Source organism: Dermochelys coriacea, chromosome 20, assembly GCF_009764565.3.
Source record: "Dermochelys coriacea isolate rDerCor1 chromosome 20, rDerCor1.pri.v4, whole genome shotgun sequence".
NCBI classification, from domain to species: domain Eukaryota; kingdom Metazoa; phylum Chordata; order Testudines; family Dermochelyidae; genus Dermochelys; species Dermochelys coriacea.
The window spans coordinates 477,397-504,927 of record NC_050087.2 but is presented as its reverse complement, the minus strand read 5'-3'; the positions used below and the strand labels follow the sequence as shown (position 1 = coordinate 504,927).

Here is a 27,531-nt window from a genome sequence, read left to right as displayed (position 1 = left end):
AGAACTAGGTACTACCATAGAACAAATAAACTGTATTCCATTTAGAATTATGTTCAGGGGAATCAGACTCAGATGCTCTTAGCCAATATGGTGCAGCACATTCGCAGTGCGGCTTTTCTCAACAACAAAACCACCTCAGCCCGCCCACAACTACAACCTTGCACAATGTTTTGTATCAGTCCCTTCTGGGAAAACCTCTGCAGATGTTCTATCCCACCTCAGCTGCCTCTGCAAAGGCAAAGAGGAGAGCAATTTTCACATGGCAGCTGGAGTTAGGATGTTTGGTGGTTACATCTTCATGGCAGAACCAATGTGGAACCTGGTTCCAACCTAATAATTGTAGTACCATGCACAGAGAGCTGGAATTCATGTTAACAGCATTGTGCATGGACATAGACCATGTGTGCATCTAACCATATTAGAAATACAGTAAGAAACCAGCAGAGATGGGCCCTAAAGTGGAAATGTAATCTACAAGTTATAGTTTCTCACTACAGGAGCCATAGTGCAAAGTCCCACCAGTTTACATTAATTTTTGCCCAGTGATTGCACAGTAATCCTATACAATGGTTAATGCAAGATTCAATCTTGCAGAGTATACTAGATTTAAACATGTTTTAAGCACGTTCCCAAATATTGCAGAAGTCAACAGCTCTAGTACAATTTATACTGTCTGGTCATTTCTGCACCCCAAAAAGGAACAATTCTAACCATACCCGAGGACAACCAGGTTGCAACTGAGTCCTCCAACAATGCATCATTTGTTGTATGAACTAGGATTATTTCATGCTAAACACCAAGGTTTTCCTCTAATATAGTACTACAAGAGCAAAGTTACACACTTACCTAAAAAGGGCTTCTGCAACAAGACACTATACACTCAAAGTTGCAGTAGTCTCCGATGCGCCACACACTCTTGTCCAAGCCAAGTGACACTGCACTCCATTCATAGGTCAAACTGCTAGCAGCTTCCCAAAGAACTCTCACTTCAGCTCAACGTGGAGAGCAAGCAATGACATGCATTTAATAACCAGGCAAACATTGTTCTGTAGGGTTACAGAAATCCTTGGAAGTTTCATGCGCATCGCTCGCATCATTCTGCTTAAATGGCAGCGCTTTTTTTTTTTTTTTTTAAACAAACTAGAGGACACCTGAGAATTCCCTCTGCATAACAGAGACACTGGTGCTTTAGTCTGTAGCTTTATCTTACCTGCTTCCTCATTTTTCTTTTCTCATGGTGTGCCTGTTAGTAATCAGCAGCAGAGAATTACTACCTATATCTCCTCTCCTTCCCCAAATCACTCCACCAGGGCTTGAGTAGCAGCCCTCCTTAGCAATGGACAAATCATTCACTACCCAACCTACTTCAGGCCCCAGCACGTGCTAGACAGAGATCATTAATGCATTTAGTTTGTATCCGTTTGCTTTACTTAATATAGTGTTGGCAGAGCATCTTTGTTCACCTCATATAAAATCGTTTCTTCTGTTAAACTTTGGTTCACAAAATGCTGCAAAAAACCACCTGCCTTATCTGTAATTAAGCAGTTTGCTTACTTACATAACGCTCATTAGTATAACCTATTTATTAAGATAGTCCTATAACTCTCCCCCCAATAGGAGATACACATACATGAAGGAAACAAAACAATGCACCCCACCCCATTTATCCCATACAAGAAAAAAAAAAAAAAGGTGTCACCTTGCTTTAACAGCAATAATCTGGCACTTTCATCCACAGATCTTAGAGCACTTTAGAAAGCTGGGCAACATTATCCACCTTTTTAATCATTTATGCCTTATGTAAAGGGAAATCATGCCTCACTAATCTACTAGAATTCTTTGAGGGGGTCAACAAGCACATGGACAAGGGGGATTCAATGGATAAGCGTACTTAGATTTTCAGAAAGCCTTTGACAAGGTCCCGCACCAAAGGCTCTTAAGCAAAGTAAACTGTCATGAGGTAAAACGGATGGTCCTCTCATGGATTGGTAACTGGTTAAAAAGAAAAATGGTAGGAATAAATGGTCAATTTTCAGAATGGAGAGAGGTAAATAGTGGTGTCCCACAGGTGTCTGTACCGGGACCAGTACTGTTCAACGTATTCATAAATGATCTGGAAAAAGGGGTAAACAGTGAGGTGGCAGAATTTGCAGATGATACAAAACTACTCAAGATAGTTAAGTCCAAAGCAGACTTCAAAGAGCTACAAAGGGATCTCAGAAAACTGGGTGATTGGGCAACAAAATGGCAGATGAAATTCAATGTGGATAAATGCAAGGTAATGCACATTGGAAAACAATCCCAACTATAAATACAAAATGATGGGATCTAAAGTAGTTATTCTCATTCAAGAAAAAGAGCTTATAGTCATTATAAATAGTTCTCTGAAAACATCCACTCAATGTACAGCAGCAGTTAAAAAAGCAAACAATGTTGGGATTCATTATGAAAGGGATAGATAAGACAAAAAATATCATATTGCCCCTATATAAATCCATAGTATGTCCACATCTTGACTACAGAGGGCAGATGTGGTCACCCCATCTAAAAAAAGATATATTGGAATTGAAAAAGGTTCAGGAAAGGGCAACAAAAATGATTAGGGGGTATCCAACAGCTTCCATATAGGAGAGATTAATAAGATTGGGGATTTTCAGCTTGGAAAAGAGACAATTAAGGGGGGGGTATGATACAGGTCTATAAAATCATGACTGACGTGGAGAAAGTAAATAAGGAAGGGTTATTTACCCCTTCTCATAACGCAAGAACTAAGGATCACCAAATGAAATTAATAGGCAGCAGGTTTAAAACAAACAAAAGGAAGTACTTCTTCACACCACATACAATCAACCTATGGAACTCTTTGCCAGAGGATGTTGTGAAGGCCAAGACTATAACAAGGTTTAAAAAAAGAACTAGATAAATTCATACAGGATAGGTCCATCATTAGGCAGGGATGGTGACTCTAGCCTCTGTTTGCCAAAGCTGAGAATGGGCAAAAGGGGATGGATCACTTGATGATTACCTGTTCTGTTCATTCCCCCTGAGTCACCCAGCACTGGCCACTGTCAGAAGACAGGATACTGGGCTAAATGGACCTTTGGTCTGACCCTGTATGGCAGTTTTTATGCTATACACAACTGAACTTGAACAATGAAAGTCAGTGAAGCCAAAGCTACTTTTCTATTTTTAGGTCTCATTTTCAGATTTTTAGTGTTGCAATGGTGCGTTAGACCTGTAGAGAATTATTTCTTTTAAAACCATTTTCCATTGGAATTAAGTCATTAAACATTTTCATTAGTCTTAGATTTTGTAAAAGTTTGTAAAGTACCTTAATTTGGGGCCCAGTTTCAATTAATGATTTCTGTGTATATAAACATAATAGATGTATACAACCTCAGTAAGGAAGCAGGGGACAGAGACAGTACTCCAGAGATCAGTGAAGACAGAGCTGTTTTGTTCACCTTCCCACAGACTTAACTTTCCTGGTGCTTTATTTTTGACTTAGAGTTTAGTACTGGAGAAAGTGCCCATCTAAGAGCCCTGGAAGATGAAGATACTGAAAACTGAGCCCAAGATCTGAACACTCAAACACAGCAGCAGCAACCAAGGCCTGTAGATTTAACCTAGACTGACAAAAAAGCGTGCAATAATTTCCATATGATTGCCTTTGTCTTCTTTTTTACAGGGCCAAGAAAGCCCCGGGGCTGTGCTAGTACCTACAATGGGCACAGGTTTCATAGACTATCAGGGTTGGAAGGGACCTCAGGAGGTCATCTAGTCCAACCCCCCTGCTCAAAGCAGGACCAATCCCCAACTAAATCATCCCAGCCAGGGATTTGTCAAGCCTGACCTTAAAAACCTCAAAGGAAGGAGATTCCACCACCTCCCGAGTTAATCCATTCCAGTGCTTCACCACTCTCCTAGTGAAAAAGTTTTTCCTAATATCCAATCTAAACCTCCCCCACTGCAACTTGAGACCATTACTCCTTGTTATTGATCTGGTACCACTGAGAATGTTATCAATCCATACTCTTCGGAACCCCCTTTCAGGTAGTTTAAAGCAGCTACCAAATCACCCTTCCTTCTTCTCTTCTACAGACTAAATAATCCCAGTCCCCTCAGCCTCTCCTCATAAATCAAGTGCTCCAGCCCCCTAATCATTTTTTTGCCCTTCACTGGACTCTTTCCAATTTTTCCACATCCTTCTTGTAGTGTGGAGCCCAAAACTGGACACAGTACTCCAGATGAGGCCACACCAATGTCGAATAGAGGGGAATGATCACGTCCCCCGATCTGCTGGCAATGCTCTTACTTATACAGCCCAAAATGCAGTTAGCCTTCTTGGCAACAAGGGCACACTGTTGACTCATATCCAGCTTCTTGTCCACTGTAACCCCTAGGACCTTTTCTGCAGAACTGCTGCTGAGCCACTCAGTCCCTAGTCTGTAGCAGTTCATGGGATTCTTCCGTCCTAAGTGCAGGACTCTGCACTTGTCCTTGTTGAATCTCATCAGATTTCTTTTGGCCCAATCCTCTAATTTGTCTAGGTCCCTCTGTATCCTATCCCTACCCTCCAGCGTATCTACCTCTCCTCCTAGTTTACTGTCATCTGCAAACTTGCTGAGGGTGCAGTCCACGCCATCCTTCAGACCCCAGGACCGACCTTGGGGAACTCTGCTTGATACCGTCTGCCAACTAGACATGGTCACTACCCGTTGAGCCTGACAATCTAGCCTTTAGATCACAAGTTTCCTTTAGGCTTGAACAAGTCTCTTAAAGGTTTTACATAACCAGCCAGTTGCCCTAGCCTAGCTGCCTTTTTCCTTTTCACAGGTTTCTCCATGCACAGATAAAGTTAAATGACTTTGAATCTGTACCCTTCACAAGGTATAGAAGAATATCACAGGGAATCGAACATAGCCTCTCTCCTTCATGATGGTGACTCCCTGGAACAGTCAACATACCAAGAGACCCTTTCATTCCTGCTTATTTAACAGTATAGCACTGGGCATGTTCAAAGTATAGTCAAACATTAACTGGCTTAGTGAGTCATGAGGAGCGATGCTGCCTAGGATTGCCTGGGACAGGATGTATTGAGGGAGCAGAGACCCACCTTGAACCCTATGCAACTGCTTTAAACACTACTGATTCACTTGTATGATGAGCTCTTGGGGACTTACTCTGAGAACAGCTGTCACATTTCACCCAGAGGTGGCTTAGGCAATTCCCGTGTGCAATTAGCATAGCACTTTCAGAGCCTTCCGGAGAAGCAGTGCTATATAAACAGAAGATCATTGCAATCCCCAACTCCTGTAGAGCAGCTTTGATGGGCAGGTTGCTGCACTGATGCTAAGGTCTTGTCCTGGGAGACAAAATTGTTTCTCCTTTCTAAAAAAGAAATGCCTCTCAGCTTCCCCTCCCCATTCTATCCTCATAGTACTTTGGTCTTCTATATATATAGCGCCTGCAAGCAAAGCATTCCAAGGCACTTTACAAACTCAAACATGCATGTTAGCATTATCCACCTTTTACAGATGGAGAAGCTGACTGACAGGGGAAATGACTTGCCCAAGGCCACACACTGCAAATCAGTGGCAGAATGAGGAACCCAGTTCTCATGACTCTTTAGTTTAGTTGACAGACAATCCATCCTCTACATTACTGCCTCTTTCCATTTTTCCATCCCTGGAACATTTATCCAGCCTGTTCTAAGGCTACTTGCTCCTTCCCCAGTTTAAATTTCTAACTCTCTCCTTTTACTTCTCTGCTACATAGCTTTTCCTCCGTTCGTATAGGAATCTGTATACCAGGATTGTCCATCTCTCTCACACAATTCTATCTTTCATCATAAAGCCTTCTGTACCGCTCCCGCTAAAAGGATGCAATATAAAAATAAACTATTGTTCCTGGTAGAAGAGGGAATGCCATGCTCTGTTGTGTCCATTTTTAAGATGTGAAAAAAGAGCTATCTTTGCTACAGGCTCAACACAGACCAGAGGGAGCCTGTAGAAATAAGCTCCAAAAGACCTGCCAGAGCATGAACCTTTATTTATAACTGGCTGCTCTACCCAGGTGTAATACAAGAAGTCCTCTTCTCAGCCCAGGCTGCCCACATCTCTATTTTCATGAGCTATCAGCACCATCGCTATTATGCTATGGCATCAAAAGACTGAGCAGGATTAAACTGCACAAGAATTACTACTGCAGGTAAATGTGCATACAGACACTCCCCGACTTTGGCAACCGCTCTGGAACACCTTGCGTAACTCGAATTTTGCGTACGTCAGAAACGTATACCTGATGGTTACACAAAAAAAAACAAAAAAAACAAACCCTCCTCTTTCTAGCTTACTTTTTCCGTAAGTGCGGATTTGCGTAAGTCGGGTCTTGCGTAACCCGGGGAGTGTCCGTACAAGAGAAATCTCTACAGCTCATTCCATGCTAGAAGATCACACTTCACAAGCCATGCACAAAGCCCAGAGTGCAGCAGACAGAACAAAACCATACTGCAGAGCAATTTAGGGGGGCCCAGGAGAAAGGGGTGCTTGGACAAGGAGACAGTAACACCCCAGCTGACTAGGCAGGGCCTCAATGCCCTATTTAATGGAAGCTTGACTGCTCAGCACATCTGAAAAATCTGTTTTTAAGGCCTCATTTGAATAACACCCACATTCAAGTTTCTTGGAACTCAGCTTATCCATCTTGAAATAGTAAAGGGACAGATACATTCTGACAGGAATCATGATGTTTCAAATCTGATACATTAGGGCATCAAATCGGACTTTGGGTGAGATCAAAAACCTAGGAACTCATTACTTGCACCCTCCATATTTTGTCCAAGTACTCATAAAAATCACACACACAACCTCATACATAAATGCACAGGGACTTAAGTGAAAGATCTTTTGATACACAAGCCTCAGGTCACAATTATATTTTCATGTTTCTTCTGTAGTCTGTTTCCCCACTATTGGCATTTTAAAACAGCATTAACTCTGAAAGTTTATATTAATCTAATCTAGAAGAAAGTACCAGCAAATTAACTCATTGATCACGTACTACCACTGACTTCTCTCTCTCTCTGGTCAAAGATGATAATCACAACTCTGATGAAATGTTTAACAGTGGTTCAACTCACAGCTTACTTTGCAAATGAACCACACAACATTGTGATGTGCTGCAAACTTAAACAGGATTTAACAAGCGAAGTGTATCAAATGCAAGCATAACAAACACTGCTCCAATGTTTAGTTTAACGTTTCTAGGTGTGGTTCCCGCAAGGACATAATATAGGATCATTTACATCTGACTCACTTGCTTTGTCCTCATCCACCTTGATGCTCAAAACCTAACCATTTTCTGAATGTATGCAGTGTAGTTGTAGCTGTGTCCACCCCACAATATTAGAGAAACAAGGTGAGTGAGGTAATTTATTTATCTGCCCAAACCTGAAGAAAAGTTCTGTCTCTCTCACCAACAGAAGCTGGTCCAATAAAAGATTATCTCACTTGCTTTGTCTTTCATTTTCTGCACGCAATACATGGCCTTTCATGAAGTATAAAAAGGGACTCACTTAAGAATTTAAAAACAGACTAGACAAAAATTACCCTCAGTGGCAATTCCATCTGGAAGGCCTCCCTTTGTGGAATTCTAACTATATGTTTAGCTTTATAATCAAACTTTGTTCCACCTTAAAATTTAATGCAGCTGATACAGTTAGCTTGAAAATTGTTGTGTAAGACAGCCATGGCACATACAGCCTAAACACACACACCTGTTTGATAATTGGTCAAATTATGTATTACATGTCAGCTGTTTTATTAAAGAGAGAGTGTTGTCCGCCATACAGAACACAGGCCTGAATCAGAAGTTTTGGATTCTATTCCCAGCTCTGCCACTGACTTGTGTAACTTTGAGCAAGTCACCTCACCTGTGTGCCCCTCCATTTTCCCAACTGTAAAATGGAATTTTTTTTTCCAAAATGATTTTTTACGAGCCAAGGATGTAAGCATATATATCATTAATGTGACAGGGCATGTTTGATAACCCCAGACACAATGCCTTTTGAAGATGTACTTACCTTCTATATTCAGTTAAACTAAACTTTGTACAGTAGAACCTCAATTTTATGAACACTGACCTTATATAGTTATATGAACTATTTTTCCCAACGGGGGGGGAGAGGAGGGAATCACAGTGAAAGTAATGTTAAGAATAAGTTGATGTCCCTTCATATTCTGAGGCCTTCACTGAACTGGAAATCACTCTGCAGTGGTTTGAAGGGCAAGAAGAAAGCAATGCAGTGCACCATACGGCAACTTATGCACTGTACTTTAATTTTGAGATGTTCCATTTTATGAACTCATCAATCCCCAATTCATTCATAAAATAAGGGTTCTACTGTAAATGTACTGAGTAAGCAAGAGGTCCCAGTTCATGCTTTCACTCAGATCCCTGCTCCTCACTCCTTCTAAATTAACAATCTTATCTCTCATTCTGTCCATCCGCTCACCATTGCACAGCGTATAAACATGTACTGGAAGACATCAAGATTATTTCCCAACCCTTAGGAGCAACTCTTACATGCTCTTCTCTCAACAGTGACAAAGCACACTGTAAACAGGAATTTCAGCATTGCTAGTCAACACAAGACTGTGCTAGTTACAGATTTTGCTTTCCCATCAGACAGCATACATAACTATGACAATTGTTCTGTGCAAAATTTGCTCAGATGTAAGCAGCAATGTTCATGCCATCCCCGCCTCCCACAATGCTTTTTGGATTTTTATTGGCTGGTAAGAGTAGTTTATCAAAATGCTCCCTGTTTCCAGAGCAGTGAGACAGGAATACAAAGCTTCTAGTGGGAATTACAGTGAAGTGTACTAATAAGGACACAATGACTAGGCAAAGAAAACAGTCTTATCAGGATGTCCATATTGCATGCATTTTCTTCTGTCCCAATGGGCAAGTTAAGTCTGTTTGTTTAAAAAAGCCACTAGTTTCTTACCCAAATGGTCTCCAATTAGGAAAATACTTCAAAGTGCAGTTAATTTGGCACTCTCAGAAGTGAAGGGCTGGCTGCATTAACAGCATAGATGGGGCCTATGGAACCTTTCATACAGTCAGTCTGGACCCACCATTTTCAAGCATGGTGGCTACCAGACAGACCAAACCATGTTCTTAGTGGCTTTCTGGATATACTGCCATCAGGAGCTAGGGCCTCCAGTACACTGGCCTCTTTGGGAAATCTCACACTCTGATACAGCACTGCATTGGTGGGAATATGCTAGTACAAGCAACACACTGGTGCTTTCACCACTGGGTTGTCTAAACCTGCTAATGGAGACACAGCTGAGGATGGGAATGAGAGTCCCTACAGCCCTGCCTGCTGTGGAGCTCGAAATGTGTTGGTCAGAAAATGTGTTGGCAGCCTCATGCTAGAATGCAACTTCAAATGTCAACATAGGTAGGGCCTACACATGTAACGAAATGACTTGCAAAACCATGCAATAGACTATTTCCATACTTAACCTAACATAAGGCTTGGCCCTGTCTACTTGGGATCTGAAAAAGTCAGCACCTTTTAGCATCTTTAAAGTTAATATGAGTCTGTCCTGAGCTCTAGTGTAAAACCAGACTTTAAAAAAAAAAAAATCCTCAAAGATGTTCATCTACAAGACAAGTGAAGAGATCCCATAATATCCAAAGGGAGCAGAGGCTAAGAGCATTGTGGGCTACTACTCCTGTCCCAATCGCTCCATACAGGTCTGATTATAGTGGAGACAGAAAGGAAAAGTTTCCTGTTAGTGTCCAATAATTTATATTCCATCAATGCAAGGTCCCATATGTTATCCACTGCAGTAAATATACAGTAAAACTAGTCTTTAAGTGGCCACTCAAGGAACTTGCAAAAACCAGTTGCATGGCAGAGGTGATCTTTATTTAAAGATAAAGGGATACAATGAAAATCCAGAGATACTTGAAGACAGTTGCTTACAGCAGATTGGTTGCCAACTACAGGTAGATTGGGAGGTGTTACTTGTGCAGGGTTCACTAGTATTGCAGTTTTATACGCAGTGAGCTTCCTCTGTTTAAACAAGCAGCAGCATACAGGGTGAATGGGTCTGTTTAAGCAAGAGAAAAATACAGAAATCTGAAGGATCCCTAAGATTTGAGTTATAGAGTTAGACAATGGGGAAAAAAAGGTGTCTAAAAAAAGTGCAGTGACTGTGGCAGAACCCTCAAGGAGGAGATAACACACAGGGAACAGGCATAGAGAAATGGCAGTAAGAAGCCAGGTGAAGCTGGAGAGACTAATAGTGCCAGGGACACGAGAGAGAGTTGAAGGAAAAAAGGGACAGAGCAAAGGATGAAACCAACCATCCCAGGGAAGACAGTGTGAAATCTAGATGAAAAAACAGCATGTGCCTGTTTGGGCTCCCTCACCCTACTCTAAGATGTGGGAAAGAAGAGGTGGTTGAATTGCTTTGTTAAAATATAATTCTTGTTTCCCTCTCCCCAACATCCAAATTCCTATGGGGAGTGAGTGACAGGTCCTTTCTGATGTGGCCCAGGAAACTTCTGGCTATAGAAGCTTTGACATGGATGGCGCCAGAGACAGGGAGGCAGAACAGTTTGATGCTTCAAATCTCAGGTGGAGTTTGCAGCATTGGCAGAAAAATCCTGACCTGTCAACTGATCCAATTTGACATGGAAACATTGTGGGAGAATATGTTCAGAACCCTAGGACATCGCTGTCACAGTTGCTTCCCCAATTAAAGGTGTATTTTAGCCCAATGAATTTTGTACAACCTCTTACCAGTAAACTCTGCATTCAAGTAAATGCGCTTACCACCAACACTTACCATTTACATAGCACTCTCAATCACAGGCTCAAAGCAGGATAAGCGCCATTATCCCCCTTTTACAGACAGCAAAACTGAGCAAAGAAGAGAAGCAATTTGTCTGTGGTTCCACACAGTGACATCAGTAACACAGTCAGAAACCAAATCCAAATCTCCCAACTCCCAATCCAGTGTTTTATCCTCCAGACCACATCCACTGAGTCCAGAGTCTTTAAGGTCAGCAGGGTGCTGTGCCACAATTTATCCTGGGTGCATGCTCTAAACTCATCACTCCTCATACGTTTCCATTGTATGCACCACATCATAATAGAGAGCTTGTCCCCATGGTCGCCTCCCTTCCTATTCACAGCAGCACCTTCCACCTCTGCACCTACTCAGCCCCAGAACACCTTCATGGCAACTACCACAACTACACATGGAAAAGTTACACTGAGAAAATACTTGTGCATTTTTAGCTCCTTGTAATGAAATTTAGCAGCTGGAACTGAGGAGCCGTCCACAGCCTTGGACCAGCCAGCTCCCCATACACCAGAGGTTCCGTCTGCACTAAGAAAAGTTTTGCTGTTTAAAGGATATTTTATGTCATTCTCAAGTACAAACCCTTAATGGAAAAACGCTGCATGGGCATGAAGTGGGGCTGACACCAGTGCAGTCAACTTAGGTTTGTTATCAGATTAAGCTGCACCAGAGCAGAAGGTCTACGTTGAGGGATTACACTAATGCAACAACACTGATATAAAAAGAAAAGGAGTACTTGTGGCACCTTAGAGACTAAAGCTCACGAAAGCTTATGCTCTAATAAATTGGTTAGTCTCTAAGGTGCCACAAGTACTCCTTTTCTTTTTGCGAATACAGACTAACACGGCTGCTACTCTGAAACCTAACACTGATATAGTTACACTAGCACACGTTTCCTTTAGATAGACAGAGCCACAATTTGGGAACTTCTGTTGTAAATCTTCCCTTTGCTCTCCAAGTTTCTTTCCAACAGGACAGACCAAAGTTTTTGAAAGCTGCTAGGACTGAAGTACAGGGACAGAATCCTCCTTAGGAACAGCAGATGGGAACAATGTCCCAGCCAGTGCCTTTTTATTGCTGCACTATAGACCCTATGCTTGATATTAGCCCTGATCCCAGAGGCAAAATGGGCGCACTTTACCCACTAAGTCACCCAGCCCCTATAGCTATGGCCATCCTAAATGGAATGCATTATTCCTGCATTAAAATACATGTTTTTCAAGGCAGCTAGCCATCCAGCTATTCTGATAGTGAGATTACAGAGGGCCTAATTTTATCAAACAGGGATACAATTATTTTAGTTGTTTTCCCCACCTCCCCAGGGACATGGACTGGGGAAAGCAGGTTGCTTGATTGCTGGGGAACTCTTCTGAAAGCCTCCACATTGATCACTGATGCAGTGACTTATATGCTGGGTTTCCATAATGCAAGGCTGCATGCCAAGCTGCCCAAGTCTCCCACTCACCCCCACAAGAGTTCAAAGAGAAGATATTTGCTGATCCTGATGCCAGTGTGTATAATCCCCAATTAGCAGGAAAAAAAATTAGAAAAATTTCCAGCAAGTGAAAAATCCCATGGACTCATGCCAGCATTGAACAATGAGTAGTTTTGTTTTGTTTTTTTAAACGGACAGTCTAAGGTAACAGTGAACAAAAAAAAGTGCCCACTGGCTAGAACCTTGCAAAAATAAGGACGCGCCAAATTTATTATCCTGCTGATTGTCTTTGCAGAAAGATAGAGATCTAATCATCTCAGAAACTCAGATCTTTTAAGTTTGGAAAAGCATTATGCGCATGTATTAATAGGCCTTTTTTATTCAAATAGGAAATATTCAAGAGTGGAAGCAGATTAGTTTCTCAGAGAATACTCAGGAGTTGCAGACTTTTATTCAGAGTGAGGACTACAGGCATGGAGTTTGAACCACTACTGATGTTGCTTTATTAAAATGTAGTGGCAAAAAACATGTAGCAGATGGAAGGCTGCTCTCTGCAGAGCATCCATTAGCTGTAATTCAGTGCTTCCCTCACACATGGTGCATATAGGAGGGAGATTTTTCTGTTCTAATTATACAACTATAATGACACACATTATCCTAGATTGATGGCTCCTCCTTAATTCCATGTACCCTACCAACAATTTGGGATTTCCAGTCAGCCCTAATTAGGAATTGCTTTAACTGACCCAATTCAGACAATTAGTCCAAAAGCTTCTGTGTGCAGTCAGGCCTCAAGTTACAGGCAACACTCGAGTTGTAACTCAAGGTTAACTGTGCCGTGAAGACCAACCCTGTAAGTCACTGCCAACCTGACCTGGGTTCAAACTGGCAGCCAGAGGTGACAAGCCTATTGCCAATACCCAGATGAAGGTGATGGCTAGTAGAGCTTGGCTGTAGTCTATGATACAACCGCATTTGCTCCAACCCCTCAGACAGAGACAAAAACACCTACAAGATCTCTATCAAGCATTCTTACAACTACAATACCCACCTGCTGAAGTGAAGAAACAGATTGACAGAGCCAGAAGAGTACCCAGAAGTCACCTATTACAGGACTGGCCCAACAAAGAAAATAACAAAACGCCACTAGCCATCACCTTCAGCCCCAACTAAAACCTCTCCAACACATCATCAAGGATCTACAACCTAACCTGAAGGACGACCCATCACTCTCACAGATCTTGGGAGACAGGCCAGTCCTTGCTTACAGACAGCCCCCTAACCTGAAGCAAATACTCATCAGCAACCACACAACACAACCACTAACCCAGAAACCTATCCTCTCTACGTAAAAGGATAAATGGACACAAATCAGACATCAAGAATTATAACATTCAAAAAACCAGTGGGAGAACACTTCAATCTCTCCGGTCACTCCATTACAGACCTAAGAGTGGCTATTCTTCAACAAAAAAACTTCAAAAACAGACTCCAATAAGAGACTGCTGAAATGGAATTAATTTGCAAACTGGATACAATTAACTTAGGCTTGAATAGAGACTGCGAGTAGATGGGTCATTACACAAAGTAAAACTATTTCCCCATGTTTATTCCCCCCCCCTCCACCCTCCACTGTTTCTCAGACGTTCTTGTCAACTCTGGAAATGGCCCACCTTGATTATCACTACAAAAGGTTTCCTCCCACCCCTCTCCTGCTGGTAATAGCTCATCTTAAGTGATCACTCTCCTTACAGTGTGTATGGTAACACCCATTGTTTCATGTTCTCTGTGTATATAAATCTCCCCACTGTATTTTCCACTGAATGCATCCAATGAAGTGAGCTGTAGCTCAAATAAATTTGTTTGTCTCTAAGGTGCCACAAGTACTACTTTTCTTTTTGCGAATACAGACTAATGGCTTCTACTTTGAAACCTGTAAGATTACTATCATAGTCACTTAATAATTATGCACATTAACTTGATGTTTTTGTAGGTGGTTTTGTTATTAAATATTAAAGTCAAATTTAAAATGGGATTTTATATTTGTGCCTGTGCATTTGATAGCCAATTGCCCATTTACCGGCAGTTTCAGAGAATGTTCTTTATAACCTTCAGAGATAGTTTAAAGAAAATCATGTTAAGACAATATCTATGAATATAATAGTTTGACATAAGCCAAACAAGAAACTTGGTTCACTTCAGCTTTTATTCACACCCCTCGGACTTTTCACTGTGATCTGAATCAGACTTCTGGAACTCTGTCACTCTGAACAAACATGATAATCCAATCAAATGGCAAACTTCAGGGCATAAACTAATCAGATACAGGGGGTCAGGAAGAAACCTCAACCTTTCTATCTCATTACATGCGAGTTAGAAACACTATGGGTCCTCTCTATATACACACACACACCTTTTCATGAAATTCTGGATATTGTCCATGACTACAGGAAGGATATGGGGTTCAACAGACCAGCAGTCTGACCCGTATGACAATTTTAACATCCACCACACTTGTCTCTCAAAGTCTCAGTGGGACAGAATTTAAAACAGCAAATTGATGAACTCTTGAAACCCCGATACTGAAACCCCAGCTATCTAGGGCAGCCATCCCTGGGACAGGCTTTAAACACAGAGGTGAGTCAAGTTAGCAAGTCTTCCAAGCACATCTATGCAGCCTGAGCATCCTGATGAGCTGCAAGTACCAGTCATGCTAGAGGCAAGTGAGGCAAACCAGGAATCAGTGCTATCAGATGTCCCCCCCTCTCGAGAGAGATATTGGCTCTAGCTACAATATGGCTCCAGTGAAGTCCTGACTCACATCATCTGAAGCTGCTAAAATGAAAGGATTTATAAATTAAACACACCAGAAAGGAGGGGCATGGAGAGAAGTCTCCCCCTAAAGCCTCCCACTCCTCAGAGGAAATGGTCAGAGCGGCAGCCTAAACAAAAGTCATTTTCCCCTTTATCCAACCTAAAAAACCCCCCTACATATAGAACTAAGAAACAGCAAACAAGTGTGCTGGATAGAGAAGACAGCCAGACATTCCCACGCCCGCCCCCAAACTGATCGAGTTACTAAACCTATGGGAATGGGATATCATGCCTTCCACTTCCAGCATGAGATGTTATCTGATGACCGCTTGCTGGCTCCTACCTGGAGTGAATCTGTGCTCTCTGCCCATTTCTTAGTGGGAAGGTGTCCACATCGCCAAAGGATATCACCACAAATCGGCCCCCCGGCTGGCAGTCTAGGACACAAGAAGGATTGAATGGACCATAGAGACTAAACTCCCCTCTCCCCCAGGTCAGGGAGTGAGGCATGCTGGGTAAATTTTGGGGAGGCTTGTCCAGCCATTGCTGTACGTTTTCGGGGGTGAGGGAAGGAAAGATTCAGTCCCCAGGGCTGACATTTTGGCAACTTTCATCAGCTCAAGATTCACAGCTTAAGGTCATAGAGCTGATGTTCACTACAAAGAAAAGTGAAACCAAAAAGAAGAAACTGAACTTGTGCAATTTAGTAATGAAGTCACTGCCTGGGATTATTTAGTCTTCAGGGAATGGGCAGTAAGAACTCCTTATTTCCATAACCAACTCTGCCACTGACTCACTGCATAACCTTTGGAAACTCACATCATCCATCTCTCTGCGACTCATATCCCCGCATGCATAAGCCAGGGCCTCACAAAGATGTTGTGAGGATTACTTAATGTTCGCAGAGCACTAAGAGATGCTCAGATGAAAGGTACTTCAAGTGTGAAGCATTTAGAAAGGGGTATTAAGCGAGCTTGTGTTGATGTAGGGACCAGGACCTAGCACAGAAAGTTATTGTAGGGGACTGTCAGAAGCTTGGTTACAGACAGGCTCCTCTTCTGTGCCAGAAGACATTAAATGTGTCGAGTTCATAGAAGGAGAAGGGACCTATTAAGTCCCTCAGCCCCGTTCTCTCAGCCTGAGCAGGATTTCCCCTTAAACTTGAGAGCTGCATAAAATCTCCTCGCAAAAGGTTTCAATTAATAGTCTTCCCTCCCCTATTTCAGTACAGCTGAGTATTTAAAAGACCTGGTGAATTCTTTATTTTCTCCCACCACCCTCAGCCACCCTAGCTTGGATCCCCCTTTCCCTCCTTGGTGTTTACACCTTCCAGACATGTGTTGGTAGTAATATTTCCCCCCACAACCACAGTCCGGCCAAGCTATATGTATTTAGTTTTCAGTCTACAATCTGTACTCTTAAATCAATCTCTCCAGTCCTTTAATGGTTTTCATTGCTCTGCTCATCTGCAAGGCATAACTTTCAGGGGATCTTTCAGGCCTTGTTTGATTCATTGGTGATGGGGACTATTTGGGCTTGTCTACACCACACAGATTTTAGCAACAAGGCTGTGTCGACATGGCCTTGTTGCCAAAAGTCAGCATGTGTAAATGCTCTTTGTCGGCACTTTTGCTGACAAAATACTTCCAGCCCCACGAGCGGCGTTAGCTTTGTCGGCAGAAAGCTGCGTTCACACTGCCACTTGTGTCAGCAAAACTTTTGTCTTTCATGGGGGGCTTTTTAAAGTACCTGTGAAAGACAAAAGTTTTGTCGACAACTTCGCAATGTACACATACCCTTTGTTTCTTTGCTTCTCCGTTGTGCATTATTTCTGGTCTGTATTTCCTTTTTCCAACTGAGCCACGGACACTGGCTAAGAACCACGTGTAACCATGTCTGTGTCACTCTTTCCCAGGTTATAAGGCCCAAGAGAATAAAGTACAATCAGAACTGCAGGCTCTTATCAGAATCTTCTTTAAATCAACAAAGGCACGAATACTGCTCTCTGGATTTGCATAACACCCCCCATGTCATACTCAAACAGGATGTTTATGCATTTGAAACCACTGCTTCACAACTGTCTCTTTGTAGGCTGCAGACAGGATGAACACGTCAAAGCGGCATGCAGAGTTCTCAGCAGACTCAGTAGCAATTGTCAGTCTTGCAAGTAAATTAAAGAAACGGGGTAATCACAATCGCCACTGAACCAGTTCTGTCTAACCCAAGACCTATGGTCACAGTTACTGCACAGTTACACTTATTATAAAAGCAGTATGGCCCCATAGCTAGGACACAGATTATTCAGGAAATCTGAGTTATTGCAAGCCCTACCAGAGCCTCGCTGTGTGACTTTGCCTAAATCACTTAATCTCCATGCCACAGTTTCTCCAGCTGTAAAATGCAGGTAATAATTCTCACCCACCTTTCAGACCGAGGGATGAAAATTGCTAAATACAAAATCAAGATTTTGCAGTAAATTTTGATTCTAATGGAAATGATGACCCTATCCCATTAACTACAGTCATCCTATGTTTCCCATGTAGTTCTACCAATACATCTCCATCTCGCCCTGCAGAACTCATCCCTGGCTAACCCCACCACTCTCCTGACACCTCTCAATCTTGGCCTGCAGCACCACTTGTTATTCCTTGCTCTCTAAAAACTTAACATGAAGCCTTTCTCTGCAAAAATACATTCTTGATTCCTCAAGAAGATACAGCCCTCCCTAAGAGGAATAAACAAAGGTGCATGAAGTCATTCACAGAAACACCCACACTGGAAGTTACAGATCAGACAGCAAAAAGTATGTTTAACCAGAAAAGTAAACAGAAACCTGAACGCCTTCAACAGCGAGAAGCAAGCACAAAGAAACAATCACCCTGCAGCACTCAGCTCAGAGCAAGTATGAGATCAGATTAAAGTGACACACACTGAATCTCTACCAGGGGAATTCCTGCCTGTTCCTAAGGAGAGACAGGTCCCCCCCAGCCACACCCCAATTCCTTCCTAGATTGCACAAGATGAAATTCACTACACAGACATCCATTTACTAGTTAAAAACAACAGAGATGACAGAAACCAAGGTCCAACAGCAACTGGCAGCCAATTAAGGCTATTTATCATTATTAGACTTGACCATTTAATCTTCTAGGAAAGAGGTCAACCCATAGTGCTAAACACAGTCTCACCTGTGGCTCAATTGGGGAAGGGGGCAGGGAGGTGAAAGGAAGGGAGGTTAAAGAAACCAGGAAATCAAAGAATAATGACTAGGTGGTGAGTTGTGACTACTGCCCTGATTGGCTTAGAACTACGCGCACTATTATGCATGACCCCTTCTCTCCAAGCCCCACCCAGAGCCTCTTGCTGGTCTCCTCCACCTGTTACCTCACCTTTTAAACTTCAAGCTCTTTGGGGCAGAGACTGTCATTTTCCATTTATTTGTGATGGGCACTGTACAAAGGAGCACTCAATTGTGAGAGCCCTTCAGAGACCGAGAGGGAAATACCCCTACAGCCTCTTGAACGCCTACTCCTACGTGCTCTCTGAAGCCCTAACCCAGAATTCCTTAGCATGCTGATGACCACACCACCTTCCTGAGGTCTTACAGAGATCTGCCTTATCCAACAGAGACCCTCCCTGCTCCTACCAGCACCCCTCTTCTGTCTAGCCATATGGAATGGCGTATGGCAATGCCAGCTGAATGCAACAGTTCACAGAGGAAGAGGCTGAAGACAGCCTCTGGAATGAATATCTCCAAATCCACCCACTTAGCAGAAAGGCGCTCGCCACATATTTCAGTTTGCAGTGGATGGCCAAGTCTAAGGGGCATGGGGAGAGAACTGCTATGTGACCATGACTGAACCAAGAGCACAGGGGGTTTAAGCCTAGCTGTAACACAAATGAATCCCACCCATTCGGTAAAGTCCACAGTGACAAATTACTGTTCTTTAAACCTGGTCAGTTTTGTAGCACTGGCAATCACAGTCTGCAATGGCCACACTCACGCTTAGACACCATTATTGCTAGCAAGGTTCTACCAGTGACCAAGATGATGGGGTTTCTTGTTGCTCAAGTCTTGTTTTAAAACTGCTATATACCACACCTCGCACTGCTAGGGCTGTCTCTACACTACATTTTCCTTAGAATTTTACACAGTGGGAGTGCGAATGTAGACCAGTCATTGGCACATTCGCCACTACATCATCTACCCCTGTACCGAGCAGGTGTAGCTATCATAGTGGTTAAAACACCCGCTGTCTGTCTACACTAGCATTCCCACCATTGGGAAGCATGAAGAAGAATGTGACAAGGCCTAGGAGGGCTGGTGTGCAGTTTGGGCTAGCGTTGTCTTGTCCACACTAGTCAGGGAAGCTTGGTTAACAGCAACTGTATTACAACAAAATTGTAGCTAGTACAGTTGTGACTTGGCATGGTCACCCAGAACAAAAGCACTAGGCATCATTTGCGAAGTTGGGGGCCTAAATAAGATTCTCAGTGGTGCTGAGCGCCCACAGCAAGCGTACAGCATCACTGAATATCAGGCCACATTCTGAAGCATCTAACGTCAGATATGCAAGCCGGAGAACTCGGGGCCTGCACTTAAACGCTACAAGTAGTGTCATGTCACACGGGGGTGTTTAACAGTTCAGCCTCACCTATGTTATAACCACATTACGGAACAGTCGACAGCCTCGCAGCTTGTATTATATAACATGAATCCACTTGACGCACATGATAATTACAGGCCTAGCACAGGCCTCCCTCTCCAGCTGACCCAACTCCTCTGGAGCTCCAGATGGAAGAAGCTGCTTCCCTGTAACTACGTCTCACTGATCATTTGAAAATGTGTCCTCTTCCCTGCCCTAGCCTCTTCAGATCTTGCCCCCTTTGTCCCTCTAACACAGCTGGGATGGAGCTTGAATGAAAAGTTGCGCGAGAGAATTTTGCCTCGAAAGAACAGCCCCAGCCTCAATGTTAGAGTGTTTTAACACTAACATTTTTAGCTAAAAATGGAATTAACGCACCATATATTCTTCTCCCTCTTAAGTCATACATCAACCTGCTCCTGAACATACAGCAGAATGTCAGAGTTATGAACACCAGAGATACGAACTGACCAGTCAACCACACACCTCATCTGGAGCCAGAAGTACGAAATCAGGCAGCAGCAGACACAAAAACCAATACAGTACAGTGTTAAATGTAGACTACTAAAAAAATAAGGGGGAAGTTTAAAAAAGATTTGACAAGGTAAGAAAACTGTTTCTACGCTTGTTTCATTTAAATAAAGATGGTTAAAGTAGCGTTTTCCTTCTTCATAGTAAAGTTTCACGGCTGTATTAAGTCAACGTTCAGTTGTAAACTTTTGAAAGAACCACCATCATGTTTTGTTCGGAGTTACGAACAACCTCCATCCCCGAGGTGTTCGTAATTCTGAGGTTCTACCGTACCAGCAACTGAGCAAATTAGCCAGTCCGGACTCTGGAATTCTGCAGAGAGGCATCTTTTGGGGAGAAAAAGATATCCCCTCTTTCCATAAGACCTGGGAGTCCATGACAGGCTCTCCATCCTATATGGCTGGACCACTGCAGAGCAAAGATATGAGGGCCTAAGGGTGTGAGAAACTTTCTAAAATGGGCTCCTCTCTGCCACCCCTGCACCAACTCAGTCCACACAGATGTAGTTTATGGGTTAATTACAGGTTTAAAGTCAGATTTTAAGCATAAAGCTAAGATATAGTAAGATACAGGTACAAAGCCTACAGACATGGAAGATAGTAGCTTAAGCAGTTAGCATAGGAAGTTAGGCCTATAAGCCTTAGCAAAAGAAAGCTGACCAATAGTGACCCGAAATCACAAGATAGCAGCATACGATATAATTTTGCAATACATAATTCTGCTGATGTCTAGCATAAAATGCTGACAGGTACCCTCAAGAAGTCAGCTGATGCCGGTTAGGGTATTTTGGGATAGGCGTATCAGCAGACAGCCACAAAAGTGCTATAGTAACCAACTGACATATATGCCAATACATTTGAGATAATTAATATACTAACCGATAGGATAAGGACACCCCAATATTATTAGGGTGAGGAAGTTAGTTATGGGCAAAGCAGGCCAAATACTCCTATGAATATCCATGGAAGTCATTGGATACTATGAGGCCAAACCACAGCTTAGTCCATTGAGACTTTGGCCATTTGGCATGCCAGGGATAGGACAGGACTCTCATAGAACTCCACCTGTCTCTCTACTCCTAGTTCAGAACTGAGGGAGAACATGTATGGCACGACACTGGATGTAAAGCTAATATTGCATTACTTTGTGTGTTCAATGATTGTGCAAATAAAACGATTGCAAATTCAAAAGCTTTTTTCCTAAATATGTTCCAACCATGCACGTTGGAGTTTCCAATTTTATCATAATTCTAACAGTTCTGGGCCTACTTTTGGAACTGAAGCTTGTCAAACCTCAGAGTGTTAATTTGTCAATTGGGAAGTCTCAAATAATCAATACACAGTCAATAGATCAGGTAATGCACATAGCCATAGAAAGTAACCATTTCCAGCTACTGAGATCAGGTCAAGCTTAATGGCATATGGAGCCTTTCACCTTTATCAATTCTCTGAGCTAAGGGAACAAATGATACTGTAGAAACCCTAAGATATACAGAGCTCTTTCAGGTTTCAGAGTAGCAGCCGTGTTAGTCTGTATTCGCAAAAAGAAAAGGAGTACCCGTGGCACCTTAGAGACTAACAAATTTATTAGAGCATAAGCTTTCGTGAGCTACAGCTCACTTCATCGGATGCAAAAATGCATCCGATGAAGTGAGCTGTAGCTCACGAAAGCTTATGCTCTAATAATTTGTTAGAGCTCTTTCAGGATGTATTCTTCTACTGAACACATTCTAATTGAGTGCCAAGAAAGACAATTCTGCTAACATTGTATTTGACTGAGGCCAAATCTACAGAGGGCAAGAGATCTTAATTAGGGGATGAAGTGGGAGCACTTTCCACAAAAATCCAGGAGAAGATTTTAAGTACAAGCATCCCGAGTGGCCCAAAAACACATTCCAGGTGCAGCACCTCAACTGGCAGAGGTGTAAAACAGTGTGCCAATTTCTAATGGAAACATTAAACTGTTCATCCTTTTGAGCTTCAGTCAAGGGTGGGGTAGCAGATTGATACTTTTTGTCTAAGTTAAAGTGCTGAGGATATTATCTCATTAAAGAGCAGTAGATGAAAATTCAAAGTAGTACTTCACATCATTACTGATGTATAATATGGGTGTTACTGAGGGCTTGTCTTCACGTACAGCCATGCACTGCTGTGGCGCTTTATGGAAGACACTCCTACGCTGATGGGAGAGCTTCTCCCATTGGTATAGCACTGTCTACACAAAGGGTTAGGTCAGTATAACTACATCACTCAACGGTGTGGATTTTTCACATCCGAGCAATGTAGTTATACACATATAGGTCTGTAGTATAAATCTGGTGTAAGAGGCGGATAAAAATACCAGAAAGGAGTTAGAGGAGAGGGAAGAACAAGATGTAAGTACCCATCAGTCACCGATACGTTTATAATGGTTCATTTATTGTTTATAACATAGTGGGTTAACATGCGGGGAGACCAGGTCCCTTCTCCAAGGAACTTAGAATCTGAGAGATAGAATAAGACCTGTCACTGGAATAAGATAGAGGAGATGTGCAATGGAATACTAAATAAATGAAAAAAGGCAAAAGAAGCTGCTCCCGTTATTAACAAGGAGAGTATTTCTAGTAACATTCATAGCAACAACAGATCTACCAGCAGTTCATACTGCCACAAGCAGATCAGAAGGATTGATGACATATTTGAAGATACTTATGCAACAAGGCAAAGGGCAACCGCAGCGCTACTCTCTAAAATGTCTTCTAGTGCTTTGCCCAGAAGTTGTAGTGTGTACTGAGGGATTGGGCTTCTGACATTTCCATTTTGACCACAAGGTTTGGTCAGAAATGATCTGCAGAGAACAGAGGCTTAATTAGTCCTATTGCTTTTGCCACACAGACTGTTCCTTAAGGAAGCCCACAATTTTCCTTTTCTGTATGCATTTAAAATAATCCTTCTGTTCCATTTTGCAGCTCACATGCTGATGCAGCATCTCTTCCATGCATGGTGCCAGATTCGGTTTAATATTGCATTTTCTTTGTCAGTTATAAATACCCCATACCATGGTTGGCTAACAGTTATCTAACACTGTGTGCTAAAACAAGCCATAAGAGGTGACCTGAAGAAACCCAGTGACAACAGCACAACATTGCCCTACACCTCTCCATGACACATTATACCAGGAATTAAACAATGCTGCGCATCCCCTATGCATCACTTGATGTTCATATGCACTCTCCCCACAGGTTCTGCTCCTCTCCCCTTTCAGAAATGGGGAGAGTTAACCTGTTGTGTGCCTATTCAGAATCCCCACTAGAAACACCCAGAAGGTAAACAACCACTACCTCACAGTGAAACGCAGAGATAAAAGCAGATGCAAGGAGAAAGAACTGGATTCCTTTTGTTTACACAACCACAGACTGGTTACCCTCAAAAGTTATGAATGCTGCCTTTTTAATACAACTCTCACATGCAATGGTGTTCACTATGCACACAGACCCAGGATTATGCGGATCAAAAAAACAGAAAAGCTCATATTAAAGTCTCTAATCTTAACTCAGCAGAGGGACTTATTTTCAAGAGATGCTGAGCACTTTCAAAAGTGCTGAGCAAGTCAATAGGCAGTATAAGCCAGGCCCCAATTGTCTCAGAAACAAGATATCAGTTAAGGGACATTTTCAAGAAGCTTTAGGCTGCTGTGTCAGGCAGACCACTGCACCTGTTGGCTTCAGAGAGGGGAGAAGTTTGCATGATCAAGACCTTAAAGTCTGTTTAAAAAGGTGGTGATTAAGCCAAATCTCACATTAAACAGCAATGTATGCAGCACTGGTCTAGTGCATAATGACAAAGCACCTAACTCCTTTAGACTTCTTTGAAAATTCCTTCCTTAAAATTTAGCGTTATTCTTATTAATAATCATGTTTATTACACTAAAGCCTAATGGCCAAGAATAGAGCCCCAATGTGCTAGGCACTGTACAAACACAACAGTAAACAGTCCCTGCCTCAAAGCATTGACAACCTAAACGACAAGACAGACACAGGGTGGGGGAGGGGGTATAACACTCGCAGAGGGAACAATGCAATATCAAACATGTTAGTTCCACAATTTGGGGGCGGGAGCAAGGGGGAGTTACATAGGAGATAGGCTTTAATTTAATGTACTATTGTAACTGAACCAAGACTCAGTTTTTAGTCTGACCATGTCCCTTTACGCAGAATGTTATTTCTTTACATATACTGTTTAGACATAAGACTCTCATTCTTAAAAAAAAAAAAAAAAAAAAAAAGGCAGCAAGCAAGTGCTCCTTAGGAAGATTTTCAAGCAAAATATAATACGAGTTAAATGCCAGCCGCAAAGATGTAAGTGGCAAGCAAAAGATTCTGCAAAGAGACACCCCATATTCAAAGTATGCAGAACCATAAAAAAATGTATGCAAACAATTCAAGCAGCTTAAGGCTTCATGCTGCTTTGTGTTGCAGTTTAAACAGCCTCAAGACCAGAAAGTACAGTAACAGGACAAGATTTTCAAAGAGCATGATAGTATGCATCAAAAAGTTAAACTATGCAGAGGGTTAGCCTTTTCTTTAATATCATGAGAAATAAGTTACACACACTACAAAACACTAATGCTTTCCCAGCAGCAGAATGTTCCAGTAAATTCTGCAATTAAGAGTTCTTCTACATGAGATATCCAAGGGCATCAAAAAGGACAATTCCTCAGTACTTCACACTGTCAAACAGTCCATAAAGGTTAACACCAGATGGGATTACCGCTCTAGTTAAATGCTTAAATAAAGTGTTTCTGAACAGTACCTGGCAAAACAAAAATCAGCATTAAAAGGCTTCTAACAAATGGCTTCTACTAAGAAGTGCTATCTTCATGCTGCTAGGGGACTCTTTTCATCCTGCAAGATGCTGAGTGCCAACACTCATCCAAGTCTATGTGAAATTAAGGTGATCAGCACCTTTAAGCCAGAAGGGACCGTTATGACTATCTAGTCAGTCCTCCTGCCAGCCGAGAAACATTACTTAGAAATTCCTGAATTGAACCCAGTAACTTGCAATGGATAGAGCATTTCAATCTGTAAAATATAGCCATTTCCTTCACGAGATTCATCTACCCACCCCAGATTGCAACACATTTCTCTTGCCTGACAGAATTATTAACATACAGCTCTAGAAGAAGAAATTTACAACACAGCCATACTGATGGTAACAACCTAGATACTAGGGCACAGAAAACACCCTGTGTACATTTAAAGGGAAGAGGAAATCTCACATTCATGTCTCAAACACAAGTTAAGGTTTTGTTTTCAATATAAACAGGAACTTTGTGTGAACTGATTATGGCTGCATGAAACAACTTGCTCAGGTCATACGGAGACAACATTATGCTGTATTTTTTCCATTGTTATCCAAAGCTTCTCTCCCCCTCCCCCACCATTGATTTTCTCCAGTCTCCTCTCCCCTCCCCTGAAAATCCTTAAAACAGCTTTTAAAATTCATGAGGGCAGCAAACAAAGAAGAAAACATCTGTAAGAACACCTGAGAATTGTCACTCCCAAACTATAAACAATCATCAGTTAGGGCTTAGAGAAGACCCATGGGGCACTCCACGTATGCACCCTTGGAGGCTTGCACATGATTGTTCCCTAAAGTTTTCTCTCCAGGGCTTTGGAAGGAAGAAATCATCTTCTAAGCTACCCACAGCTCCCCTCAGACTTTTGCAGGAAAATCAGCAGAGCACTGTAAGTCAGGAACATTAGACACAGACTCTAAGAGACTAACATTTAAGGGATGCTAGACTACATCTCAAAGGTGAGGATGTTGCAAAGACTGGCCACAACACACATGCTGGCTGTGTACATGGGAGAAATTAGGGGACAGACAGGCTACAAGCATGGGGAGCCTGGGCAGTGAAATCTAAAAAGATGCATGCAGGATGGGCGTACAACTGGGATTCACCCCATTAAATCCAGCTTGAGAGTACCAAGAGGAGCACATTCAAACACCAGAAAAAAGGAAACATTGGGTCATCCCACTATAAAGGAGATAGACAAGGTTGCGCAGGGAGGAGGGGGGAGGGTTAGCTGGGCCTGTCTGTAAGAAGGCAGAAGGGAGGCTCACAAATATTTGCCCACCCCACCAAAACAGACATAAGCAGGTTTTAGCATGTGAAAGGGATTTATCCCAATTAACCCCCCACAATCCCTAGCCACCTGGGGGCTCCCCCAACACTTCCACCCACTGCCTCCACAGCCTGGGGCTCCCCAAAACCCAGACCAATTACCCTCCACCGGCTCCTTCCGCAGCCAGGAAGAGCATGGCAAGGAGATTGAGGGGAGCAAAGAAATCCTCTAAATGTCCCGTGAGAGGACGAAAGGAAAAGGATGAAGACACCGAAGGGCCAGTAAGGGGAGCCTCCAGCCTCCCCATCCCAAGCAAGGGACCAGAGAAGACTCCTGCCCCACACCTACCTCCCCCCCACCACCAGCCACAGCCCAACCCCCAACTTCCACCCCCCCAGCCATACCCCTACCCCACACCTATCCCCCCAACCCCACCACTCAGCCCCACCCCTGCCGCGAGCCCCTCCCAGCCCCACACCGACCCCCACCTTCGGAGAGCTCCAGCTCCAGCTCGGCCAGCTGCTCGCGGATCTCCCGGGGCAGGGAGCAGGCTCCCCCGCCTGCCGGCTCGGCCATGTCGGGGACGGGGAGGCCCGGCCGGGCTCGGCTCAGCGCTGGGGGCTCCGGATCCCGGGCGCAGCAGGAGCCGCCGCCGCCGCCGCCTCCGCCATGCTGAGCCCCAGCGCCGCGGTCACATGAGGGGGAGGGGCCGCGCCACCGCCCGGCTGGGCCCGGCTGCGGCGCCGCGCTGCCCCCAGCCGGCCAGGCCCGGAACTGCACCCGGCCGGCGACTGCGCCGCGCTGCCCCCAGCCGGCCAGGCCCGGAACTGCACCCGGCCGGCGACTGCGCCGCGCTGCCCCCGGCCGGCCAGGCCCGGAACTGCACCCGGCCGGCGACTGCGCCGCGCTGCCCCCGGCCGGCCAGGCCCGGAACTGCACCCGGCCGGCGACTGCGCCGCGCTGCCCCCAGCCGGCCAGGCCCGGAACTGCACCCGGCCGGCACCTGCGCCGCGCTGCCCCCAGCCGGCCAGGCCCGGAACTGCACCCGGCCGGCGACTGCGCCGCGCTGCCCCCGGCCGGCCAGGCCCGGAACTGCACCCGGCCGGCGACTGC

General features: G+C 43.6%; 1 protein-coding gene across 1 annotated transcript in view; it reads right to left on the bottom strand.

The window, feature by feature from the left end:
• The window catches only part of DIP2B (disco interacting protein 2 homolog B), a 135,765-nt gene extending 108,635 nt beyond the window's left edge, over nt 1-27,130 (bottom strand). The window contains exon 1 of the mRNA XM_038378167.2: nt 26,907-27,130. Coding sequence (XP_038234095.1) covers nt 26,907-26,994 — 88 coding nt within the window. The 5' untranslated portion in view covers nt 26,995-27,130. The remainder of the gene's footprint in view (nt 1-26,906) is intronic.
• Between the last annotated feature and the right edge of the window lie 401 nt (nt 27,131-27,531).